We start from the raw sequence: 23,661 nt of genomic DNA on the forward strand, positions 1-23,661 counted from the left end.
AATCCACCCTTCCACCTGCCCAAGGCCAATTTGGTTTTCTGAACATTATTTCTGTTCCATTCCTTTTTAGCTTTCTCATCTTTGGTAGATTTTATATTACCATTGTGACTCCCTTCATTAAAAAAAATTATCTCCCATACTTGTCTCCTGTGACAGCCCCCTCCTCCACCAGTCACTTCCTCATCTTTGAGTGATGTAACCCCAGCCCGCCTGGGGAAGAGGGAAGCTGTGGTACTGGTATAGGACAGGGCATACGTGGAATATCTCCATCATGCAGAAAGTTCTGTTGGAGAGTGCTGATTTAGAAGATACCAGTGGGACACTTAAGAATTTCTTGTACATACTGTCTACCCTACTGTATTATCTAGCTGAAATGCAGATTTCTCCCTCTCCATCCCTTTCATTTTGATGCTTGTTATGCTGTATCTGATTAATATTCTTTGACATTTTTGATGCTATATTTGGCCTTTCCTTAGTTTCCAGTGGAGTTTCCTATTTTGTTACCTCTGTTCACATAGTATGGGTGTGCAGAGCATGTCATTAAAATGCCCTTGCAGCAGCTTCATTTCTAGAAGTCCTCCATTCACTGTTCACAAGAGAAAAATTCCTCCATATGCCATAGGTCAGTTTCCTAGCCTATAATTTTACACAAAGCCTAGCTAACTTACACTTGTTTTTCTATCAATAACTGGAAATGGGAAGACTGAATCTCAAAATGGGGTATGTAACAGATTTAAGATGTTTACTTCATTAAATGAAGGTTTGTTTAAAGTGCGATATTTGAAAAGAATTAACCTTACTATGCACAGGGACCTTTGTGAAACTGAGACTTAACAAATCCAATGACTGATTAAAAATCAAACAAAAAGCCTGAAAACATTTAACTAGCAATGTTCTTCTAAGTTCATCTACCAAACAACATTCCTTGGAAATTGGTATTTGCTCTACTTTAAATTTATCATTTTATTTGAGCAATATTTATTTAACATTTATTCATGTCTCAACAATGATACTTTTAATCTTTTTTGCTGTTGTTTGTTTTTGTTTCTTGAGACAGGGTCTCACTATGTTGCCTAGGCTGGCCTCAAACTTTCAATCCTCCTGCCTCAGCCTCCTGAGTGCTGGGAAAGGCTTGAAAATAAGCACACAATTAACTATAATGTAATGCTAGAAAACAGAGAAACTACTCAAACATCTTTGAAGGTAAGTTAAGGTCTGACATTGAGTTCAGTCTTAATGAAAGAAGGGACACCTAGTTGAAAAATGGAAGGATAGGTGACTAAGGGAGGAGAAAGGTATTTCTAGTAAACATTTAAGGGGTGAACAGAAAGCCTTACATAGAGGACAGCAAGAGATCAATGTGCGTGGTGTATATGGGAGACAGTTAAAAGGAAGATGAGTCTGGAAAGACAGAAAGAAAGTATGTAGGCAACCTTAAATGCTAAGCATGCAGTCTGGAGGACATATGATCAGAGTGCTCAGTTACCCTGGTAGAATGAGTGATGAGAATAGAGGAGACTATACTAAAAGCAGGGAGATGGTTTACAAACTGTTCTAACAGTTCGTTAAGACAAAATAAAGGCTTTACTAAAGTGAGACCCCTGGAATCAAGAGTAGAGAAATAGTTAGATATATTTAGAAGGTGGGATTAGCATCCGTGTCAGAGAGCTCTTTCTTGATTACCTTATTATGGCATACCTTGCTCTGGCCATTATTTGTTCTTATACAACCTAGTTCAGAGCAATCATCAAAACGTATAATTATAATACAATACTTAAATTGTTTACTTTCTGACTCCATTAATTAACTGTCAGCAGGGGAATCTCCAGTTTACTTACTAATATATTCCTTAGTATACATTACCATAGCACAGCACCTGGCATATGGTATATTTGTTGGTTTGATAAACATTTGTTGGTTAATAAATGGGAAGGAAGGTGAGGGGGAAAAACCAGTTGGGGAATTCCTAGTTGTCTTGTTCCAGCATGTGGGTGAATAATGATACTGCAAAACTTTAGGAGTAAGAACAATTCTGGATGAGGGGACTGACCAAGCAGAGAGGGACCAGACAATCAATTAAGAGGATATTGTACACAATTATAGCACAATACCAATGAAGAAGTAATGAGGAGCTGATCCAGGAGTGAAGAGGATTTCAGAAACACTACAGGGGGAGGAGGAAGGAAATCTGACAAGTAGTTAAATAAAGGAACAAGGATTTTTATTCTGAAGATTCAAGCAAATATGGCTTTAAAAGGTATAATGATTTACAGAACTTAACTGAAGCAAAGTTTTGTTTTGAGAAGTGTGACTATGGGAGAATGCTTCAGAAACAGTTTAAAGTTACAGTTAAACTCTAAACAAAAATGTTTGTCATGTGGCTAGAAATCTGAGGATACGAGGCACAAGAAAAAGCATAGTTTGAGTTTTAAACACTGTTGATTATATACTAAAGTAATCCTTGAAGTTAAGAAGATTCTTGGGCTGGGGTATGGCTCAAGTAGTACAGTGTCTACCTAACTAGTGCAGGACCCTGGTTCAAACCCCAGCACCACCAAAAAAAAAAAAAAAAAAAAAAATCAAAAAAGAAGATCCTCACAAGAGAATGCCTACAAATTTAACAGAACCAAACACACACTCACACACAAAAGGATGAGCCAAATTAGAGAATTTCCAGATTAAAGAAGAATGATAAAGCAGGACAACAAATAAAATGCATTATTCTGGACTGGATCCTGTGCCAGAAGAAATTATTGTAAAAGGACATTAGTGGAACTGACAAAAAAGAGTGAAGGAGAGATCAGGAGGATCACAGTTCAAAGCCAGACAAGGAAAACAGTTCACAACACCCTATCTCGAAAGAATCCATAACAAATAAATGGGCTGGTGGAATGACTCAAGGTGTAGGCCTGAGTTCCAACTCCAGTACCGCAAAAAAAAAAAAAAAAAAAGAGTAAAAGCATTGCTGTAATGTTGTTTTGACTTGAAATATACTGTGAAGGGTAAAAGTATATGATGCATTCAACCAATTCTCAAACTATTTAGAAAACAATGTCAGACAAGTGCATGTGTATACGTGTGCATATGCCAGGGAGAGGGAGATGAAGTGGTGAAGGGGAACGGAGAGAATATAAGAATGATAAACACATATGCAGAATCTAGATTTAAAAAGAAAAAAATGACATGAACATAAAAGGGGAATTTTTGGGGGAGGAGGGAACCAGTAGATGGGGGATGGTGAAAGGAGAGGGTAACGGGGAGGTGAATATGAAAAATAATAAAACAAAGGCAGTGGTCATTTCCTTCACTATTAAGATGACACACTTTAGTCTACTAAAAAGGTATTCCTTTCCTAATAAATTTTGCTCTTTCACTAAAAAGAAAAGGTAGCAAAGTGTTAAGAAAAAAAGGGGGTTCTTTGCACCATTCTTAGAGATTTTGTGCACATATGAAATTATTGGAAATAAGAAGTTAAAAAAATGTAATAAGGTAGACTGTTTAGGGCACTGCACTGACTTGATTTCATAAGGTAAAACGTGACTTCATCCCTTAACAGTAACAACCATTCAGTTATTCAGGACTGAGAATGGTATGGGAAAGAGCAATTTTCTATACTAATTACTCTATTTATACAGCAAAACATGCACATAATTGTAGTTCATTTCTGCATGAAGATGCTCGGTCTTACAGATTTCAGGTTAACAACACTCACATCCATCATTAGATATTGTCTGATACATATCCCTCTCAGTCCGTCTTTAAAAAGACTGACAGAAGAAACATAGTATCGAATTTCTCTCTCTCTCTCTCTCTCTCTCTGTGTAGTTTGACTTACTGTACAAAGACATTCAAGCTATGTCCTTTTGAGTTGGGGGTGGGAAGAAGAGTCATGTTGCTTTAAAATTAATCTTTATATCCAGTAATATATAATAAATTATCTGTAAGTAGGTAAGGATATCCTGGGCCCCTGTTTCTGGTGGGGCAACAAATTTCAGATTAGATCAATACCTAATAAGTAAAAGGAAGACAGATGAGAGGTGGCATAAAAAGAAAATCCATACACTGTAATCTGAATACAGGAGCTTCTTATCAGTTCCTCTAGAGCCTTATGTCAATTGAGAAGGAACAGATATCTCTCATCTCCGCACTATGTTTCTTAATGCTTTCATGTCCACTATATCACCACTAACTTCAAAGCCTCTACTTGGAAACAAATTGAATCTCTTGTGGTAACTTAGGAAATAATGAATCCAGTTTGAGATAGAAACGTACCCAAATGAGTATATGTCAAATGGAACAGCAAGAGAAAACTTAAGGAAAACATGGAGCTGTCTCTCAAAATAGTGTGTACTTCAATACAAACAAAGCAAACCTATGGGTAAGTAAGTAGAAGATCACAAGGAATAAGAGAAGTCAAACTACAAAGACAAATCTTATAAACTCCAAGAAAGTGATTAAAGTGACCCAGGAGAGTGTTTCACAAAATACCAAGCCAAAAATTCAGATACAAAAAAACTTCATTTAAAAAATGAAGCTGTGTGCCGGGTGCTGGTGGCTCACATCTGTAATCCTAGCTTCTCAGGAGGATCGAGGTTTGAAGCCAGACCTAGGCATAGTTCCGCAAGACCCTATGTTGGAAAAACTCTTCACAAAGAAGAAAAAAAGCAGTGGGGGGCGGGGGGGGAGCTGATGGAGTGGCTCAAGGTGTAGGCTCCTTAGTATAGGACTGAGAATTAGGAATTTCTTCATTAAAAACAATTATGTGAATTATTTTAAACAACCACGAAATTAGAATAATAGGACTAGTTATCAGTTTAGACATGCTACCATAGCTTTTATTTCAAATCCCAGTGCCCTTCATTCCATTAAGTTTATCTTGTGAACCACAGACATTTCCTTGTTGCAGAAGAAAGCAGCAGCAGATTAGAAGACAGATAAGCAAAGATAAAAGTATAGAGAAATATGAAAAAGAGTAAAAGCATATTGAAATGCTCTCCTTTTGGGGATAAAGCACAAATGGAAATTTAGGACAGTTGGCTTCTATACCAACTTAGGTTTATTGTTTTTGAGACAGGGTCTTACTCTGCAGCCCACAGTGGCCTATAAACTTAATATCCTAGAGATCCTCTTGCCTCAGCTTCCTGGCTGCTGGGATTACAGGCATGATCACCACACCCAGCTCTATCAGCTTTAAACTAGCTAAGGTTGACATAACAATCATTCTATTCACTTACTCTCCTATGCCCTCTTATTTTTGTCTTCTATTTGTAACATATAGGGACAAGAATTCTACAATTACCATAATTTTAAGTAACAGTATCTTCAAAATACCTTTAGACTGAAAATTATTATAAGATATATGCTAAAATATGGAATATATTTTTTAAAAAACAAAATAAACTGTAACTGAAAACAAACTACAATTAAAATTAATTTTAAGCTGCAAGCTTACATTGCAGATTCAAATGTACTCTCCTACAGGAGTTGTAGATGTAACACTGATTGAGTTTTAAAAATTTCCTGTTTCTGACAGAAAGAATCCTTACACTTATACAGGGATTCAAAGTAACAGAACATGAGGTAATGTTCTGTGTGTTTGTGAAAGCTGGGTGTTTGTTACCTATTTTTATAGAATTGTTGAGCTAGTAATTTGTACATACATAGGGTTTTATATGCCAAAGAAAATTTTCCTCTCTATAAATCTCCTTTGTAGAAAATTAAAGTCCTTAAGTAAAAAGCCTTTTCCATTCTGTATGAAAATGGCATACTGCTTCCTTATACTTCTCTTTATGACAACACAGATTGTATAATCATAAAGTCAGCTATTTGATAAAGAAATTTTCTAGCATTATACCTGACTGGAAAGCTGTGTAGGCATGTCAGAGGCTTCACTTAAGCATGATTTGGGGAAATCACATTCAACATAAAGATTAAAACACATTTATTTATTCTGATTTTGATACAAAGGAAGCCAGAATTACAAACTGAGTATCAAACACAACCTCTGAAAAATACAACAAAAATGCTTTTCCTTTCATTTCACTATACACAAATATACATATGGCATTCCCCAAATATGAATTCAAGGGTTAAGGGTAAGGCTCAGTGGTAAAAATCTTGCTTAGCATGTGCAAAGCTCTGGGTTCAATCCCCCAGCACAACAATTAAGAAAAAGAACTGCCTAAATATATGAGTTCAAACATACAGGCAATCTACATTCAGAAGAATTTCAGTGAAAAAAATATATATTCGGTAGTGCTGGGGATCAAATCCCCCCACTTACACATGCTAAGCACGGTGCTCTCACAGCTGAGTAACACTCTGAGGGGTCAGCTCATCCTGGAGAGTTGCACCCTGACTTTGGGGTCCCTCTGATTTGGTTGGGATACCTTTAGGAAATGTAAAGCATCAGAAACCCCTCTCCTGACATGGGTCAAAAACTGTTTCCATCCCCTCAGACTCACCCCTGGGCTGTATTCTCCAGCACAAGACTAAATTTGAATCTCAAACACTTAAATGGTCCTTGGTTCTTCATGCTCGGGCCTTCATATATACTAGGCAGTACTCTAATACTGAGCTATATCTTCAGTTTGCATTTTAGTTTTATGTATTGCTTAAATCACAAATAATACTGGCATGTGCCTATAGTCCCAGCTAATTGGGAGGCTGAGGCAGAAGGACTGCTTAGCCAAAGAGTTTGAGGCCAACGCAGGCAACATAGTGATCCCTTATCTTAAAAAAAAAAAAAAATTACAAGTTAATCTGCAGTTTTTCATTTATCAATTAAAAGAATCACTGAGTTTAATATAAGAAGTTTGTTAGTAGCTGGATGCCAGTGGCTCACTCCTGTAATCCTAGCATCAGGATAATCACGGTTTGAAGCCAGCCAGGACAAACAGTTCATAAGACGCTATCTCAAACAACTCATCATAAAAAAGGACTGGTGGAGTGGCTCAAGGTGTGGGCCCTGTGTTCAAACCCCAGTAGCACCAAAAAAAAAGTTTGTTAATATGTAAAAGGCATATGGAAATTTCTGTACTATTTTAGCAGTCTATTTCAAAATAAAAATTCAAAGAAGAAAAAGAGTAGCCACTCTATTGATATTTAAATGATGATATTTAACTTAATGCTCATCAGTGGTTTTCCTTTTAGCAAGGCTATTACAAACAAATACCATTTGTATTGATAGACTGGAGAACAATCATTCTCTCTAGAACATAACAGATTTTGAAAAATGAACTGGGGATTATACAATGGTGTAACAACTTCGGAGTAAGTTTCATAGGGACTATCATTAGCAATTCCACTTCTAAGGATTTACACAGGAGAAACAAATATGTTCACAAAACTTCTGTCTAAGAATATTCATAGCAGCTTTACTTATGGTGTACATAAACTGGAGATAACTCACGCCCACCAACAAATATAATAAATAAACTGGTATAATCATGCTCAGCAATAATAAGGAATGACCCAAACCAAAATTGATGAAAACATATAATATTGAACTGCAGAAGCTAGACACAAAGAGTACATACTGTATAAATTCTATTTACTTTTAGTCCAAGAACACTGAATCACGATGACCCAAATCAGAACCACGATGACCCAAATCAGAACGTGGTTGTCTCTGAGGGGTGGAAGAAGAGATGGACTAGAATAGGAAAGTGTCTGGAGTGACTGAATTATTCTGTATCATATATATGATTACATATGCATGTAATAAACACATACTGTAAAAATAATACGTGTAAATCATACTTTTAATTGACATGAAAATTAACCTTCCATTATAACTGTATCTTCAAAACTGAAGTGTTAACATTTCCTTTCTGGCCACTTACCGATCCAAGAGCTGATCATGTTTTTCTAAAGCATCCTTTTCAGCCATTACTGCACGGTCCTTTTCAGCCATAGCATTGTCCCTTGCTTCTCGGAGATTTCTAAAATTTAAAAATACACTTAAGTTATTTTAAATGCGTAAGCATCTTTTAAAGACTTAAACTTGCTTCTCTGAGTTGTACTAAATGACTATCTTAAGGACCAACTAGAGGTTGGTGATCCCAAGTGAACATTACAGGTATCTGCCTGGTTTGGTGGCTAGCAGAATTCAACTGGATTGGATAACAAAATTCTGTTTATTATTCACAGAGAATGCCAGCAGGAAGTCATTAAAACTCACAGTTTGAAAAAGTTTCTTCATGGGGTGGTGGAGTGGCTCAAGCGTTAGAGTGCCTGCCTAGCAAGTGTGAAGTCCTGAGTTCAAATCCTAAACCATAAAAAAAAAAGTTTCTTCCTAACTTTTCTCCTCATGGGTCAAAGGGTAGGCTAAATAGTTTGCATATGTTATACCTCATTTAATCCTCACTGTAGTCCAATGAGGTAAGTATAATTATTCATATATCATCCACAATGAAACTGAGGCTTGATGAGATTAAGAAATATTTTTATAAAATATTTTAAGTGAAAGATGTATTGATGGAGATCTCAAGTATCAAAATGGGAATGAAGTATGAAATATGGGCAAGACAACAAGTGAAACAAAATGGCCTTGGGATCTCAGTTGTAGAGAAAGGGAAGAGAAGGGAACATAGAAAGACTCATCTATTGGGAGAAAGTAGAAGAGAGAAAGGACTGAAGGTTCTAGAAGGCGATACACAGATTAAGTGGAGGTAGCTACACATGCAAACTAGAAGACGAGACAGCCGTTGGAGAATGGTGATTTGGAGATAGAACTGCACATTTGTGGCAGAATATTATTTGATGATGAGACAGGTGTGCTCTTTAGAGTGGCTAAATGAAGCACAGCTGAGATGAGGGCCAATATTCATGTAAGGCACTAAGAATATGAGGTCAGGGTATCAGATAAGACATCCACTTACACTGGTGATGACAGCAGGAACTGAAACTGACAGAAAGACTACATTCATGGGAAGCTATGGAGAATGCCCAGAAGGTAGAAGGTAGTTACAGTGAGTAATTAGGAGATTACACAGTCAGGCATGAACTTTCAAATATCAAATTCTATTTGTTTTAATGCATCTGATACTTTGGATCAAGAAAAATATGTCAGTTTCTTTTAGAAAGAATTTTTAAAAATCTCCTTCCTTAACAGAGTAATACTATATAAATAAATACAGAGCATAAAACAAATGATTTTGCTCACATAGTTCCTATAAATCCCTTATGTTGTGTTGTCTAACCTATTTTGTAGCTTGGCAAACTGAAGTTCAGAGAGCTTCAAGACACAATGCACAAGTGCAAAAGGATCAGTTTGAACCCAGCTCAGACTTATTCCAAAGCCTATGCTTTTCACATCACATCACCCTATCTCATAAAGAACTAGACTGGTTACTAGAATTTGGTGTTTTATTAGTCACAGAGAATGTCAATAGGGAGTTACATAGCTTATGAGCCAGAAAAGATAGTATAAAAATTGGAGGATGGCTGTGGTGAAGTGGTTCAAGTGGTAAAGCACCTGTCTAGCAAGTGTGAGGCCTTGAGTTCAAACTCGCAAAAAAAAAAAAAAAAAAAAAATAAGACAAGTAACCCTATAGACAAGTAAACTATTTTTGTGTTTTTTCTAAGAAGAAGTGAATTCTTAAGTAGCTACTACAAAATGGCATATTGTTATTTTTCTGATGTCATCTTGATTGCAATAACTTTCAAAAATATTCTATTATCAAACTGAAAGAAAAAAATTCTCAAAGTATATTAAACATTTATGTATTTTTTCATTCCTAGATGACCTAAATATTTTAGACAGTAAATTATCACAAACTGGTTTTAAGTTTCATTTCTAAACAAAACCTCATTATTACATATGTTACCTCAGAAACAGAATTCTAAGTAGGTCACATTTATAGTACTAATTAAACATGAATGCTTAGTTGGTAGATAGAGAAGCTTCAATTCTGGCTATCCTTCCTTTCTTGGATAGTTTTTTTCTAATAGGAATTAGAAATAAAAGCAAGCCACAGCAAATGAAATAAAACCCAGACTAAGCTAACATGGCTCGTGAGAAGAGTTGTAATTAGAGGGTACTATCACATTCACCACACCACAATCTATATCATCTAGCTAACTACAAGTGTTATATTAAGGCATAAACAAAATTCTAAGGCCACAAGTTGTTGCTGATTAATTTTAAGTGGAGTAAGAGAGACAAAGGAATAAAGGAGACATTTTTTAAAAAGTGACATTGGACTGGAGGTATGGCTCAAGCAATAGAGCACCTGCTGTGCAAGCATGAAACACTGAGTTCAAACCCCAGTTCCACCAAAAAGCTGGGCACTGATGGCTCACGTGTACAAGCCTAGTTACTTGAGAGGCTGAGATCTGGAGGACTGCTGTTCAAGGCCAGCCCAGGCAAAGAGTTCACAAAACCCTATCACCAGAACGAGGCAAAATGGACTGGAGGCAAGACTCAAGTATTGGAGCGCCTTCTTTGCAAACACAAAACTCTGAGTTCAAAACCCAATTCCCCTTCCTCCCTCAAAAAAAAGGGGACATGTGAGAAACCTTAGGTAAGGCAATTAAAAAAGAGAAAACCAAAGTAAAAGGGGGAAAGTGATAGAAGCTGAAGCTTTTACTATATTCCTTTCTTTGGAGTTTGCATGTAAGATTTCCTTGTAAATTCATTTTCCTTATTGAGTGCCACACCTTCTATATCTAGCCCACAATCTGCATACTTTATACTTCCTTTAATATTACAAATTGACATTTCAAATTAAGTCTGAGAGAGATAAACTGAATGTATTCTTCCACTGAAAATAACACTAACAGCAAACATATAGTTTTAATGCATGTCAAGAGATGCTCTAGGCACTTTACATGTACTAACTCATTTTGTTGTTACAACAATCCCATAAACTGTAGTTGTATCATTTCCATTTTACAAATGAGAAGACTGAAACACAAATGGTTCAGCATTCGCCTAAGGTCACATAGCAAGGTACAGTATAGATGCCAAATGTGAATGCAGAGTTCACTCTGTTTCCAGAGCTTGTGCTCTGAGTCCTACTATGCTGCCTCTCTAGAACTGCCTTTGTTTCACAGACACATTCTCCTTGGGAAATTCTAACATTACAAGATTTATATTGCATGACTACTTTATGGCACAAATAGATGTCAAATCAAAATTAGCCTTAAAAGAATTGTGAATATATTGTATATTTGCTTTTATGGCTCACAGTGTGTAACATGTTCCTTCGAAATTAGACTGGTTTGATAAAATACCAGATGGATTGTATTCCTGTCACAGATAAAACAGTAACTTCCATATAACTAATAAATAATCCATTTCTAAATGTTAAATGCATTAGAAAATGTAGCAGAAATACAATTACAGAACAAACAGCAGGAATTCAAATGTTCCTCAAAAGAGAAACTTGAAAAATTGACAGAAGCTATCTGTAGCATGTATAAGCTAATGAAGCTCAATTTTTAAAAGTCCAAACTGAGTGTATGAACAAATGTAATTATAATACACAGAAGAAGATGTTGGGAGTTGGCCAGCTGGCCAGTATTACAACAAATGTTTTAAAATATAAAAACCCAAAGTTCCTCAGTATCTACAAGAGATTGGTTCCAGGTCACCTTCCACCCCCATATGCCTGACAACATGAAAATCCAAGGATGCTCAAAGTCCCATCTATAAGATGGCATAGTATTTACAGAGAACCTACCCACATATAGACACACAAACCTGCATACTTTAAATTGCCTCTAGGTTACTTAGAATACCTAATACAATGCCATATAAATTAATGTATTCTTTAGGAAATAATGACAAGAAAAAAGTCTTTACATGTTTGGTATGGGCACAATTTTTTTTATTATTTTATTATTCATATGTGCATACAAAGCTTGGGTCATTTCTCCCCCCTGCCCCCCCACCCCCTCCCTTACCACCCACTCTGCCCCCTCCCTCTCCCCGCCCCCAATACCCAGCAGAAACTATTTTGTCCTTATTTCTAATTTTGTTGTAGAGAGAGTATAAGCAATAATAGGAAGGAACAAGGGTTTTTGCTGGTTGAGATAAGGATAGCTATACAGGGCATTGACTCACATTGATTTCCTGTGCGTGGGTGTTACCTTCTAGGTTAATTCTTTTTGATCTCACCTTTTCTCTAGTACCTGTTCCCCTTTTCCTATTGGCCTCAGTTGCTTTAAGGTATCTGCTTTAGTTTCTCTGCGTTGAGGGCAACAAATGCTAGCTAGTTTTTTAGGTGTCTTACCTATCCTCACCCTCCCTTGTTTTTTTTTTTTTTTTTTCATGGTATATTACTCTTCATTTATTGATGGATTTAGTTTTTTAATATTTTATTTAGGATGTTTGTAATCATGTTTACCATATGACTAGCCTGTGATTTTTTTCTTTTCTTTTTTTTTTCCTTTTTCTTTTATTATTCATATGTGCATACAAGGCTTGGGTCATTTCTCCCCCCTGCCCCCACCCCCTCCCTTACCACCCACTCCGCCCCCTCCCTCTCCCACCCACCCCCTCAATACTCAGCAGAAACTATTTTGCCCTTATTTCTAATTTTGTTGTAGAGAGAGTATAAGCAATAACAGGAAGGGACAAGGGTTTTTGCTGGTTGAGATAAGGATAGCTATACAGGGCATTGACTCACATTGATTTCCAGTGTGTGGGTGTTACCTTCTAGGTTAATTCTTTTTGATCTAACCTTTTCTCTAGTTCCTGGTCCCCTTTTCCTATTGGCCTCAGTTGCTTTTAAGGTATCTGCTTTAGTTTCTCTGCATTAAGGGCAACAAATGCTAGCTAATTTTTTAGGTGTCTTACCTATCCTCACCCCTCCCTTGTGTGCTCTCGCTTTTATCATGTGCTCATAGTCTAATCCCATTGTTGTGTTTGCCCTTGATCTAATGTCCACATATGAGGGAGAACATACGGTTTTTGGTCTTTTGGGCCAGGCTAACCTCACTTAGAATGATGTTCTCCAATTCCATCCATTTACCAGCGAATGATAACATTTCATTCTTCTTCATGGCTGCATAAAATTCCATTGTGAATAGATACCACATTTTCTTAATCCATTCATCAGTGGTGGGGCATCTTGGCTGTTTCCATAACTTGGCTATTGTGAATAGTGCCGCAATAAACATGGGTGTGGGCACAATTTTTTTAAAAATGTTTTTGATCTGCAGTTGGTTGAATAAGCAGACACAGAACCTGCAGCTAAAGAGGACTGACAATATAGCATCCTAAGAATTACTTTTATAAAGCTATTATTTGATATCCAAACTGAATTTTTCATGATTTTTTTTTTGTTTTTGGCAATACTCAAGCTTGATCTTAAGGCCTCATGCTTGCTAGGCAGGCACTTAACCACATCCCTAGTCCTTTTCTTGATTCTTTTATTTTGTTTCCTACTAATTTCATCTCCCAGATGCACATAAACATTCTCAATTATCTGCCCTATGTTTGTGTGTTTGAGGCCTATTGAGAGGAAAGATGGAAGAAAAGGGAAAGGAATATTAATCTTATGTGAAATGGAAAGTAAGTATCCTAGTGCTGCCACTGGAGTTACAAAATAATGTATTTTTCAAGGTGGGGGCAAAAGAAGGAGTTATAATAATTATGACAGAGAAACAAGCATAAGGTAGAAATTTCTTGGACAAACTGGGAGAGATGGATAAATTACAACATTCAAGTGACAAATTTAAAAGTTGAGTTCTTAGACATTTCCTTAAATAAAAAGGTTTAAATATTACAATAAAAGGCCTATCTTACATTTGTGCAGCAAAAGGTCTGATACACAACTCAAATTTTAAAACATATTTTGTCACTTCTAGAAGATTATTTTTATAGTACCAGGCCAAATCTAAATTTATTTCTGAAAAGTAGCAGTAAACATGTAAGAATGAGAAAAAATTTAGTAATCTTTGAAATTCTAGTAGGAACAAATCAGTTCGGCAATGTCATGGGCATGTCTATCGACTTGAAATTTACCAAGAATAAATTATGAAGAAAACACACATGTCAGAAGAGCTCAGTAGGTACAACAACTGAGTGATCTCTTCTCTTTCTGCCTTCATGTAAAAATATTCTTGGTGAATAAACGAGAATATATATTTCCCAGTTGGAACAAAAATGAATAGAAGTGGGCTGTTTTATGTAATAAGCTAGTTTACAGAGAGATTATTTGAATTAATCACTTCTACCTATAGTTCTTTATCTTGGCAAAACATAAAACTGCTCATTTACGTATCTGATGCCTTTGTTTTTAAGATGGCATAACCAATGACTAGTAATTCAACTTATAATTAACAGGTGGTTAAAAATTGAATGAATAGCACATTAAAAACAAAATGAGAAAAGTAGTTTTTTTTTTTTTTTTTTTTTTGATATGGGTCTCCAGTGCCGACTGATTTGGAACTCCATGTAGCTCTAGTTGGCAGTGAACTCTTGATCCTCCTGCCTCTGTTTCCTGAGTGCTGGGATTGGAGAGTCTGGCAGGAACTCTTAATACAATTTATTGGCGATAGACAAGTATCTAGAGTGGTAACTTTTTGAGGTCACTACTGATTGAAATGCTACAATTTCCCATTCTTTATTATAATTTATGTGATGATTTGAATGTCTGTCCCTTCCCAAACTCATGTTCAAATTTTAATTGCTGTTCTAACAGTACTGAGATGAGACCTTTAAGAGCTGAATGGACCAGAGGAAAAAGCCTTTTTGGGTGGGAATGATGGTATATAAATGTGTGAATCTGGCTGCGGCTTGCTTTCTCTCTTTCCCTCTGTCCTCTACTATGTGATGATGTAGGAAGAAGGCCCTTGCAAGATGCTGGTACCTTGATATTGAACTTCCCAGTCTCCAGTGGAGTGAGCCAATAAATTCCTGTTCATTATAAGTTACCTAGTCTCAGGTATTCTGTTAAAATAAAAGTTAATATATCAAAATATATTATATCAAACATCTGGTGGATGGTTAACTGAGCAATTTCTATAGTTCATTCACTATACTCAGCCCCAGTAAAATCCATTAGAAAACTTTTCTTCTAAACAAATAGCTAACTGATTTCTAAAAATAGTACAAATTTATTCTTTCACTCAATAAAATATACTGAGCACTTACTATGTACCAACACTGGTACATGAGAACATAGCACTGAGCAATAGATGAAAATCTCTACTTTCATGGAGGTCATACTGTAGGAGGAAAAAAACCAAAAATAAACAAACATACAGTGCTAGTAGGTCATAATTGCTCTTGTAAAAAAATAAAGCAGAGAAGGGGCTAATGAGCATTTGGGAGGGAAAGAGGAATTTCCCAATTTTAAATAAGGGTGGTAAGAAAAGACAAAGGACAGGTGGCATTTCAGGATTTGAGGAATGTTAGGAAACAGGGCTCTGTGATATCATCTAGGGGTGAACACTTAAGCAGTTGGAACTATAAACTCAAAAGTCCTATGATGGGAGTGTGCCTAACAAGTAAAGAAAAAGAAGACCTGGCATGGTGGCACACACTTATAATCTCAGGAGGATAGGGGTTTCAAGGCCAGCCTGGACTACACAGCAAGACCCTATCTCAAAATCAAATGAACAACAATAAAAGAAACAGGAGGCCAGCATGTCTAAGGGAGTGATGAGAGCAGGACAATAAAATGAGGATGGGGTAAACGTGAGTGCAGGTCAGGTAGTAGTATCACAGGCAATCATAAACATTTAAACTTTTACTGAGATTGGGAGCTTTTGTACTATAGCAGAAGAGTGAATCAATTTGACATTTAACAGAAATGTGCTAAGAGACATTAGCACATTAATAGGAAAGGAAGGAAGCTGGGACCACTTAAGAAGCTACTATAGTAACTTGGGCAAGAGATAATGGCGACTTGGACTAAGATAGTATCTGTGAGATGATAAGAAATCAAAAAATTTGAAGCCATACCAAAAGGATCTGCTGATGAATAGAATATGGAATATGAAAAAAAGGGAGAAGTTAAAGATGGTTTTAGATTTCGGGTCTGAGCAAGAGAATAGTTGTCTTTAATGAGCTGAGTAAGACTAAAGGTGGAAAACAGTACAGTATGGGACAAAGCTTTGCTTCTAAACACATTAAATTTATAATACCTATTAGGTAACCACATGGAAATGCCATGGAGGCAGAAGAGGAAGCAGGAAAAGGACCAAGTAGGTGTTGCCAGTTGAGGAAGGGGAAAAGTCAATGGTGTTGTAGCCTGGAAGCTGATTGAAAAGAATGTGTTTCCAGGTGCAAGGAGTGATCAACTGTTCAGTACTGCTGACACTTCAAGTAAGATGAAAACTGAGAATGTGGCCATTGGATTTTGGCAACATGAAGGTCTTTGTAAAGAACAGCTTTGTTGAAGTGCTATGGGGGAGACAAAAGCTTAATGGTGAGTGTACTTTTAAAAATGTTAAGAATTAAAGAATGAATCTATAATAGCCTGCAGTAATTTGGCTTAAAGGAGAGCGAAGAAAAAGGGTGAATTAGATGGAAGCAAGGGGGAAACTGACAGAAAGAAGACAAAGGGGAGCAATTTCTGAAGTTACATCTTTGAGCTGGAGAAAGGGGATGAATTTTAGTCAAAACTGTAGGAGTTTGGGCTCTAGAAGAGCATCGTCAGAAAGTGAGGCTCTATCAAAAAATCAGACCATTTTACAGAAGACTAAAGCCCTCTTTTCCAATTTCCAAAATAATAAAAGCTTTTATAAAGTTCTAATAATCCATACTCAGCCCTTGAGAGTAGAGTGTGGCCTGGGTACACACTCGAAGGAATAAAAGTCAGCAAAAACAGAGATACCTGCACATGCATGGTTACAGCAGCATTATTATTCACAACAGTCATGCTATAAAGCTATAGAATCAGATGAGGGGCCCATCAGTGGCTGAATGGATAAAGGAAATGTGGCATATACACATAAGAGAGCTTCATTTAGGTGCAAAGAAGAATTAAATCATGTCATTTACAGGAAAATGGGTAGAACTGGAGATCATCATTTTAGGAGAAATGAGCCAGACTTAGGAAGGCAGATATCAAATCTTTCTCTCATATGCAGAATCTAGGAGAAAGCAGAGGGGCACTTCTGAAAGAAGGGGACCAGTGGAAGGGGGAGACAAGACAGTGTAATGGGGATGAATATAGTCAAAGGATATCATACAATAGCAAGTGTGAGGCCCTGAGTTCAAACCCAAGTACCACCAAAAAAATCCCATCATTTTGAATAATCAATATATATTAATACAAAATAAAAAAGAGTAGAGTGTGGTTTGCAAACTATCTTATTTTATTTTATCTATATCTATCTATCTATCTATCTATTCTATCTATATATTTTTTTTTTGCAGAACTGGTGTTTGAACCTAAGACTTCATGCTTGCAAAGCAGGCACTTTACTACTTGAGCTACACCATCAACCCATTTTTCTATGATTATTTTGGAGATGGGGTCTTGAGAACTATTTGCCTGGGCTGGCCTCATCCATTATCCTCTGGGTCTCAGCCTCCCAAGTAGCTAGAATTAGAGGTGTGAACCACCAGTACCTAGTGCAAACTGTTTTATTTATTTAATTTAGTTTTTTTAGCTTGTGGTCAAATTGCAATACTGTATTGGTGATAGTGTGAGCAGATACAAATGTTTTGTCAAACAATTTACAATACTTTTGAAAGGAAACAAAAAATTTGTAGGCATGTTATCTATAATATCAGACTTTCTGCAACTCAGCATTTACAGTTTTGTCTTCCTTCCCTCCCACAATATACAGAACTAATTCCAGATTAAATCTTTTCCAATTTGTTACATAATATCAATTACTTGGGTGCTATACAACATCTCAGCAAATAAAGAATGAGAAATGTCAAACCCAGGACCAGGAAGTATGAGCGTGTATCAGGGAAAGGATTATAATAACACCTAGGAACTAAGACTAAAGTATCAGGAAGGGGTACAGGACCAAAATAGCACATGCAAGATCATATTAGATCACATCAGAGGTTTTTGGATTCAGAGTGTGGAGTCACTGTTCTGGTAATGTACTTAGAGATAATAAGAACTAGAGATAGTAAGTATTCTTATGGTGTTTGATAGCTCCATCTTTTGAGTTCTAAAGGAATTTCATCCCTTTGAACTAGAAAGAAGGCATTAAGAATTACAACAATCAAACTTTGGAGATATTTTGGTAGAACAGAGGCATCTGCTTATTTATATGTTTTATCAGACTCAAGAAAAAGACAAATTTGATTTAGTCTGAGTCCTATATTTGCATTTACCAATAAGTTATGGATTAGAATATGAAAAGGCTGACAAAAATCTTTAGAAATATTAAGGGACTACAGATAAACCTATATAGAAAGCATCATGTTAACACACTTTTTCCCAAGCTTCTATTAATACAATCAAAGCTCAAAAAGACAAAAAACCACCAGTACCCAGTCCAAGTTTCTTTTCTAATAAATGACCTGCAAAACTACAATTCTCATTAAGAAATCTTCGGTCAACTTTCAGTTCTTCTTTTTTTTTTTCCCATGGTATGGAGGATTGAGCCCAGGGCCCCCTAGCCCCCTTTGATTGATTTTCATAGTACTGACCAGTTCAACAGCAATCTGCATTATACTGCAGAGCCAGGTGTAGCTAGTTCTATCAATAAATGTTTATAATCATAGGCAAACCACACCTCTGTGTTTCACTTTCCTCATTCGTGAAATGGCTACTAATCCCTACAACCTCACAGACTGTGTTCTGTTTAATTCTCTTTACAACATATGTAAAGTGCTGAGGACCTGCTTGATGGACAACAGATGCTCAATAAAAAACTGTAGCTAATGTTAATATGTTGTCTAAATATGAAAATCTAAAAGTATGAAGGTATTCAGAGAATGGTGGTTATGGCAATGTTTTCTAATATTTTCTATTATATAAAAAGAAAATGATCCTTGTCATAGCAGCCTCCGGAAAACAGAGAAGACCGCTGGAGGGGCTGCAGTAGCTCACAGACCCTCTGGCACCTGAAGTGCTGTGGGGAGGCACATTTGAGACACAGCAGAGAAACTACTCTAGTAATAAACTAAGTGATCTTAGGCAAGCAACTTGGGGCTTGGTCACATTATGAAAGATCAAGAATTAACTGTTACCTTCTTTCTTAAATCTTGTCTGCAACCTGGAGTTATAGGAGATGCCTTATCGCCTATCTTCACACTTTCTAGTAGAAAAGCCAAAGTCAAGCCAGGTGTGGCGGTACATACCTCCCAGCTACTCAAAAGGCAGAGGAAAGAAGATTGTGAGTTTGGGGTCAGCCTGGGCAAAGTTAGTCAGACACTATCTCAAAAATAAAATAAAGGCCAGGTGCTCATGCCTGTAATCCCAGGTACTCAGCAGGAAGAGATCAAGAGGATTTCGGCAAAGAAGTTGAAAAACCCTATCTCGAAAAAATACTCATCACAAAAAAGTGCTGGTGGAGTGGCTCAAGTGTAGGCCCTAAGTTGAGTTCAAACCCCAGTACTGAAAAAAAAAAAAAAAAAGAAAAGGAAATTGTGATAGTCTCCTGCAGTAAAATCTCCAAAATCTGGCCAATCCCACTTTTCCAGCTTCTTCCAGTGCCCAATGACCTATATGTAGTAGGTGTATCTAAACACTTGCACATCCTGAACTCACGTTGCTTCATATCTGGGACACCCTATATACTTTGAAATACTTAAATATTATTAATTAAATAGTAAACTTACATGATAATCAACTATAAACATAGTTTAGTTAATATGAGATAGATGACAATAAAATTCCACTTATTTTGAGAAGTTAGATACTAAGTCATCTGTAAAATCATATTCTTTCAGAATAATCTAACTGAAGAGACAAAGTAGAATAAGTTTTTTTCACGAAAGAACTTAAAAATGGCACAATTATCTGGTAAGATATGAACAAAAGAGACCTATTTGCTTGAGCACTAATGAGGGTATGCACTTTTAAAAGGATGGTTGGAATGTCTGTAAACTAGTTCCAATTCACCTATCATCACACGTTACAAGCAATCAACTAACCCTTGTGAATACCTAGATTCAAGATTTAAAGCTATTTAATACCATTCCGAGAGCCTATTTAAATTTAAAGTTTATGTCACTCCAGTTTCAAGACAGTTAATTGTGGTCAAACTTGCTTTATTGATACGGTGGAAAAATAAAGTCACTAAAGCAGCACAGTACTAGTCACGACCCTTAAAAGCCTCTTTCAGTCTCCTCTTTTCTAGCGGGCACACCCTTTGGAACAGTCGTAAAGCTGTTGGATTTCCTGAATCTGTAGCCACAGGAGCATGATGAACGCCTCCAACAGATTCGTCCCGATTCTTTCACAGCAGCACTTAGGGTAGCTTTACTCTGTGTTTACAATAATGACACTACTTTAGAGTAAAGGTAGTTTTACTTTCTGGAAAAATTTAATCGCCTGAATTTATCTCGCTTTGTTATTATCTCACGGTACTAATTAGGAAATAAATAAGCTAGACATTTATGCATAAACTTAGATACAACTGAATGGTATGTATACTCTATATTTTGTAGTAATTCATTCCATGGTAGTAATTCCATATTGCTAACTTCTATATAATGATTATTTACATTATATTGTGATTATGATTATTGTCATCACAGCAGATAATTTTCTTTATCACACATAGGCAAGAGGAATCAAAATAACTATATTTACATGTGTGTTATGTACATTTTATAATTTCTAATGTGCTTTTCACATATACTAACTAATTTAGACCTCACAGGCACCTTGTAAAATATTACTATTTGCTCATTTTTCTAAGAAGAAATTAAACTGTAGGGGTATTAAGTGATTTATCCACTCAGCGTCAGCTAATAAATGGTAGAGCCAGGATTTAAGTTCATTCTTTTGCTCCAAATTTCTTTCATAATATACTCTCACTCATGAAATAATGGTTTTTATTTTTGGCTTTGTTTTTTTTTTGAGAAAGGGTCTCCCTATGTAGCCCAGTCTGGCCTGGAACTTGCAACATTTCCACCTCTGCTGAGATTACAGGTTTGTGCCATCACATCCAGCTTTTGAATAATGTCTTATTTCCAAAGTGTACAAGGGTCCATTACATTTCAGTCACACAGTGCCTGCTAGGCAAGAAGTTATTCATACAATAAATCTGACCACTGGAGTGAGTTTCACTCATTACATCCCATAGTTCCAGACTGGCATTTTAAAGAAACTAGAAAGCACAGAAAAGACAAGGAGCCTAACTCGCAGATTGAGCCATAGCACATGTACACGTTATAATCCACCCATACTATTTTCAGTGTATCCAAATCCCCAATTTTCTCCTTGCTTGTCTTTCTTAAGTCTGTGTCTTCTGCACTCTTCCTCGTCTCTCAAGTGGAGTAAGTACCATGGTTAGACATCATGAATTCCACCTGTCCTTTCCACATTTAAGAGAACGAATAGAAAGCCAAGTAAAGGCAAAGTATATTTCTTCAATCTTATCATTTTATTTCCTTCTAAAGATGTTTATTGGGGTAAGGAGACTAGAGTACAAACATGCAAGTACTTCTCCCATCTTAATTCCTATTGTGACAGCACACTCGAGGTTTCACAAAGATTCAATATATGAAACACAGGGCTGGGTTACTGTGTGGAAAAAACAATACAGGAGAGCCTGAGCTGCTGGCCTGGTTAAGGGAACCTGTGGTGTCATAGGACTGGGCTGCAGTTTGGCACCACCTGGTGGTGCCTGTCCATTCTAGTGTCAGTATCCACAGAATCAATTCTAAGTCCTGGGCTGGCTGGGGCTTCCAGGGCAGTCAATCCCAGGGATCTCCTGGTTAGATGGCATCCATTTTGCTGTGGATGTTGGGCCAAGTAAGCAAACCTGCTTTCAGCTTTTCTGCTTCTGGAAATGGCTCTGCTCACTATTTTCCCACACAGTTCTACTGACCTTGGAGAAGAGAAGCTAATATATCAAAACTTAAGTTATGACAGGATGTATTTTATTCATTCACCCATCCATTCATTCAACCATTCATCCACTCATTCATTCATTTGGCAGTACTGGGGTTTGAACTCAGGTATTCTAACAAGCACTCTCCCACTGCAGCCATTCCCTCAGCATTTTTAACTTTGAGTACTTTTCAGATAGGGTCTCACTTTTTGCCTGGGCCAGCATGGAACTGATTCATGCCTCCCATGTAGCTAGGATTTTAGATGTGGCCTTGTTTGTTGAGATAGCACCGCACTAACATTTTTGGTTGTCAGGGCCTGAATCACAATGCTTCTGATATCTGCCTCCTGTGTAGCTGGGATTACAGACACGAGCCACTGTACAGCAAGGATGCATTTTAAAGAATTTGTTAAGAATGACAACTAAAAAATTAGAAAATTATCAAAATGATTGCATAGCAAAGTTTATGTGGCTATATGGATTGTTTGGAATAATCATGTATTTCATGATGGAAATAATCCCATAAATTTTAAGGTTAGATCAATCAACAAAAGCACAACTCAGCAACAGAACTAATGATACTTATCTGTACAAGAGAAGTATTTCCGATGCCACAGGTCTCTCTCTTGTACAGATCTTTGTCTTGATGAGCTCAGAATCTTATAGAGACAACTTTGGATGACCCACAGATACGTCAAGTGAAACTAAATTTACCATGGTTTCCAATTAAAGCCTTGCAATTTTTTAATGTTTTAAAAACTACAGTCACAACTATGAGGCTGTTCAATCCAGAAATCTGGCATTCTTGGCTGCTTCTCACCACTACTTTGAACTAGCACCAGAGTCTTGTTTGGTGTTTCTTCTAAACCTGATTCCAACGTGGTACATTTCTTTCCATCATCTCAATAACAGAAACCACGTCTAAAAGTGGCCTTATGTCATCTTAACCTATTCTCTCATGCAGTGATCTCTTGATGTAAAATCAGATCAGATAGTGCCTTTCTTAAAATCTTTCAATCACTCTCCACACAACGATCCTAAAGTATGATCTGGGTCCCTGTTTCCCTCTTCTGTTTCATCTCTTATACTTCCCTGCCTCTCAGCCATGCTTCAGCCATAATAAATGACTTTCAGTTTCACTTCGTCTCGCCTGCAGTTCTGATATAGGCTGCATATGCATCCCCCCAGTACCCTTCCCTGCTTATAGCTTTGCTCTTAGTCATTACATAGCTCAGCATGAATCTTTCTTCTTCTGTGAAGTCTTCCCTGATTCTCCCCAAGGCTGTGTCACATACACAGGCAATTTCATCCTCGTGTCCAGTTGTCTTTTCCATTATCATCATACTTACCCTAACTCCCTCTCTATTTGTCTTTCTCCTTCATTAGACCACCAGCTTTGTAAAGACAAAGGTCACCCTTTATCTATGGCATCAAACACGTATAGCTGACAAGGTGGTATGTCTCAAAAAATATTTGCGAAATAAACAATTTGTTGCTTTGAGAATTACATGAGAGCTGCAATGTAAAGTCTTCTAACATAAAGTTGAGCATACAATTGGAGGACCTCTTGCCTTTTGATCTGTGTTTTGAACTCTAAGAGCAAGTAATCAAAGGTTTAGGATGCTTCTTTACTAACATCGAGTGGGAACCAAGTAAAATTTTGCAAAAGATGAAGAATGTCTCTGCATTTCTTAATCTCTGTATGTATGGTTCTCCAATCTTCTGACG

General features: G+C 36.8%; 1 protein-coding gene across 8 annotated transcripts in view; it reads right to left on the bottom strand.

Annotated features, from left to right (window-relative positions):
• The window catches only part of Pibf1 (progesterone immunomodulatory binding factor 1), a 183,142-nt gene that overhangs the window by 113,489 nt on the left and 45,992 nt on the right, over window positions 1-23,661 (bottom strand). For all 8 annotated transcript variants that reach the window (XR_012436203.1, XR_012436199.1, XR_012436202.1 and 5 more), the window contains exon 10: window positions 7,845-7,943. Coding sequence is in view for 3 of the 8 variants with exons in the window: in XM_074043235.1 (XP_073899336.1) it covers window positions 7,845-7,943 (99 nt within the window). In the remaining 5 variants the exon portion in view is untranslated. The remainder of the gene's footprint in view (window positions 1-7,844; window positions 7,944-23,661) is intronic.

Source organism: Castor canadensis, chromosome 10, assembly GCF_047511655.1.
Source record: "Castor canadensis chromosome 10, mCasCan1.hap1v2, whole genome shotgun sequence".
NCBI lineage: Eukaryota > Metazoa > Chordata > Mammalia > Rodentia > Castoridae > Castor > Castor canadensis.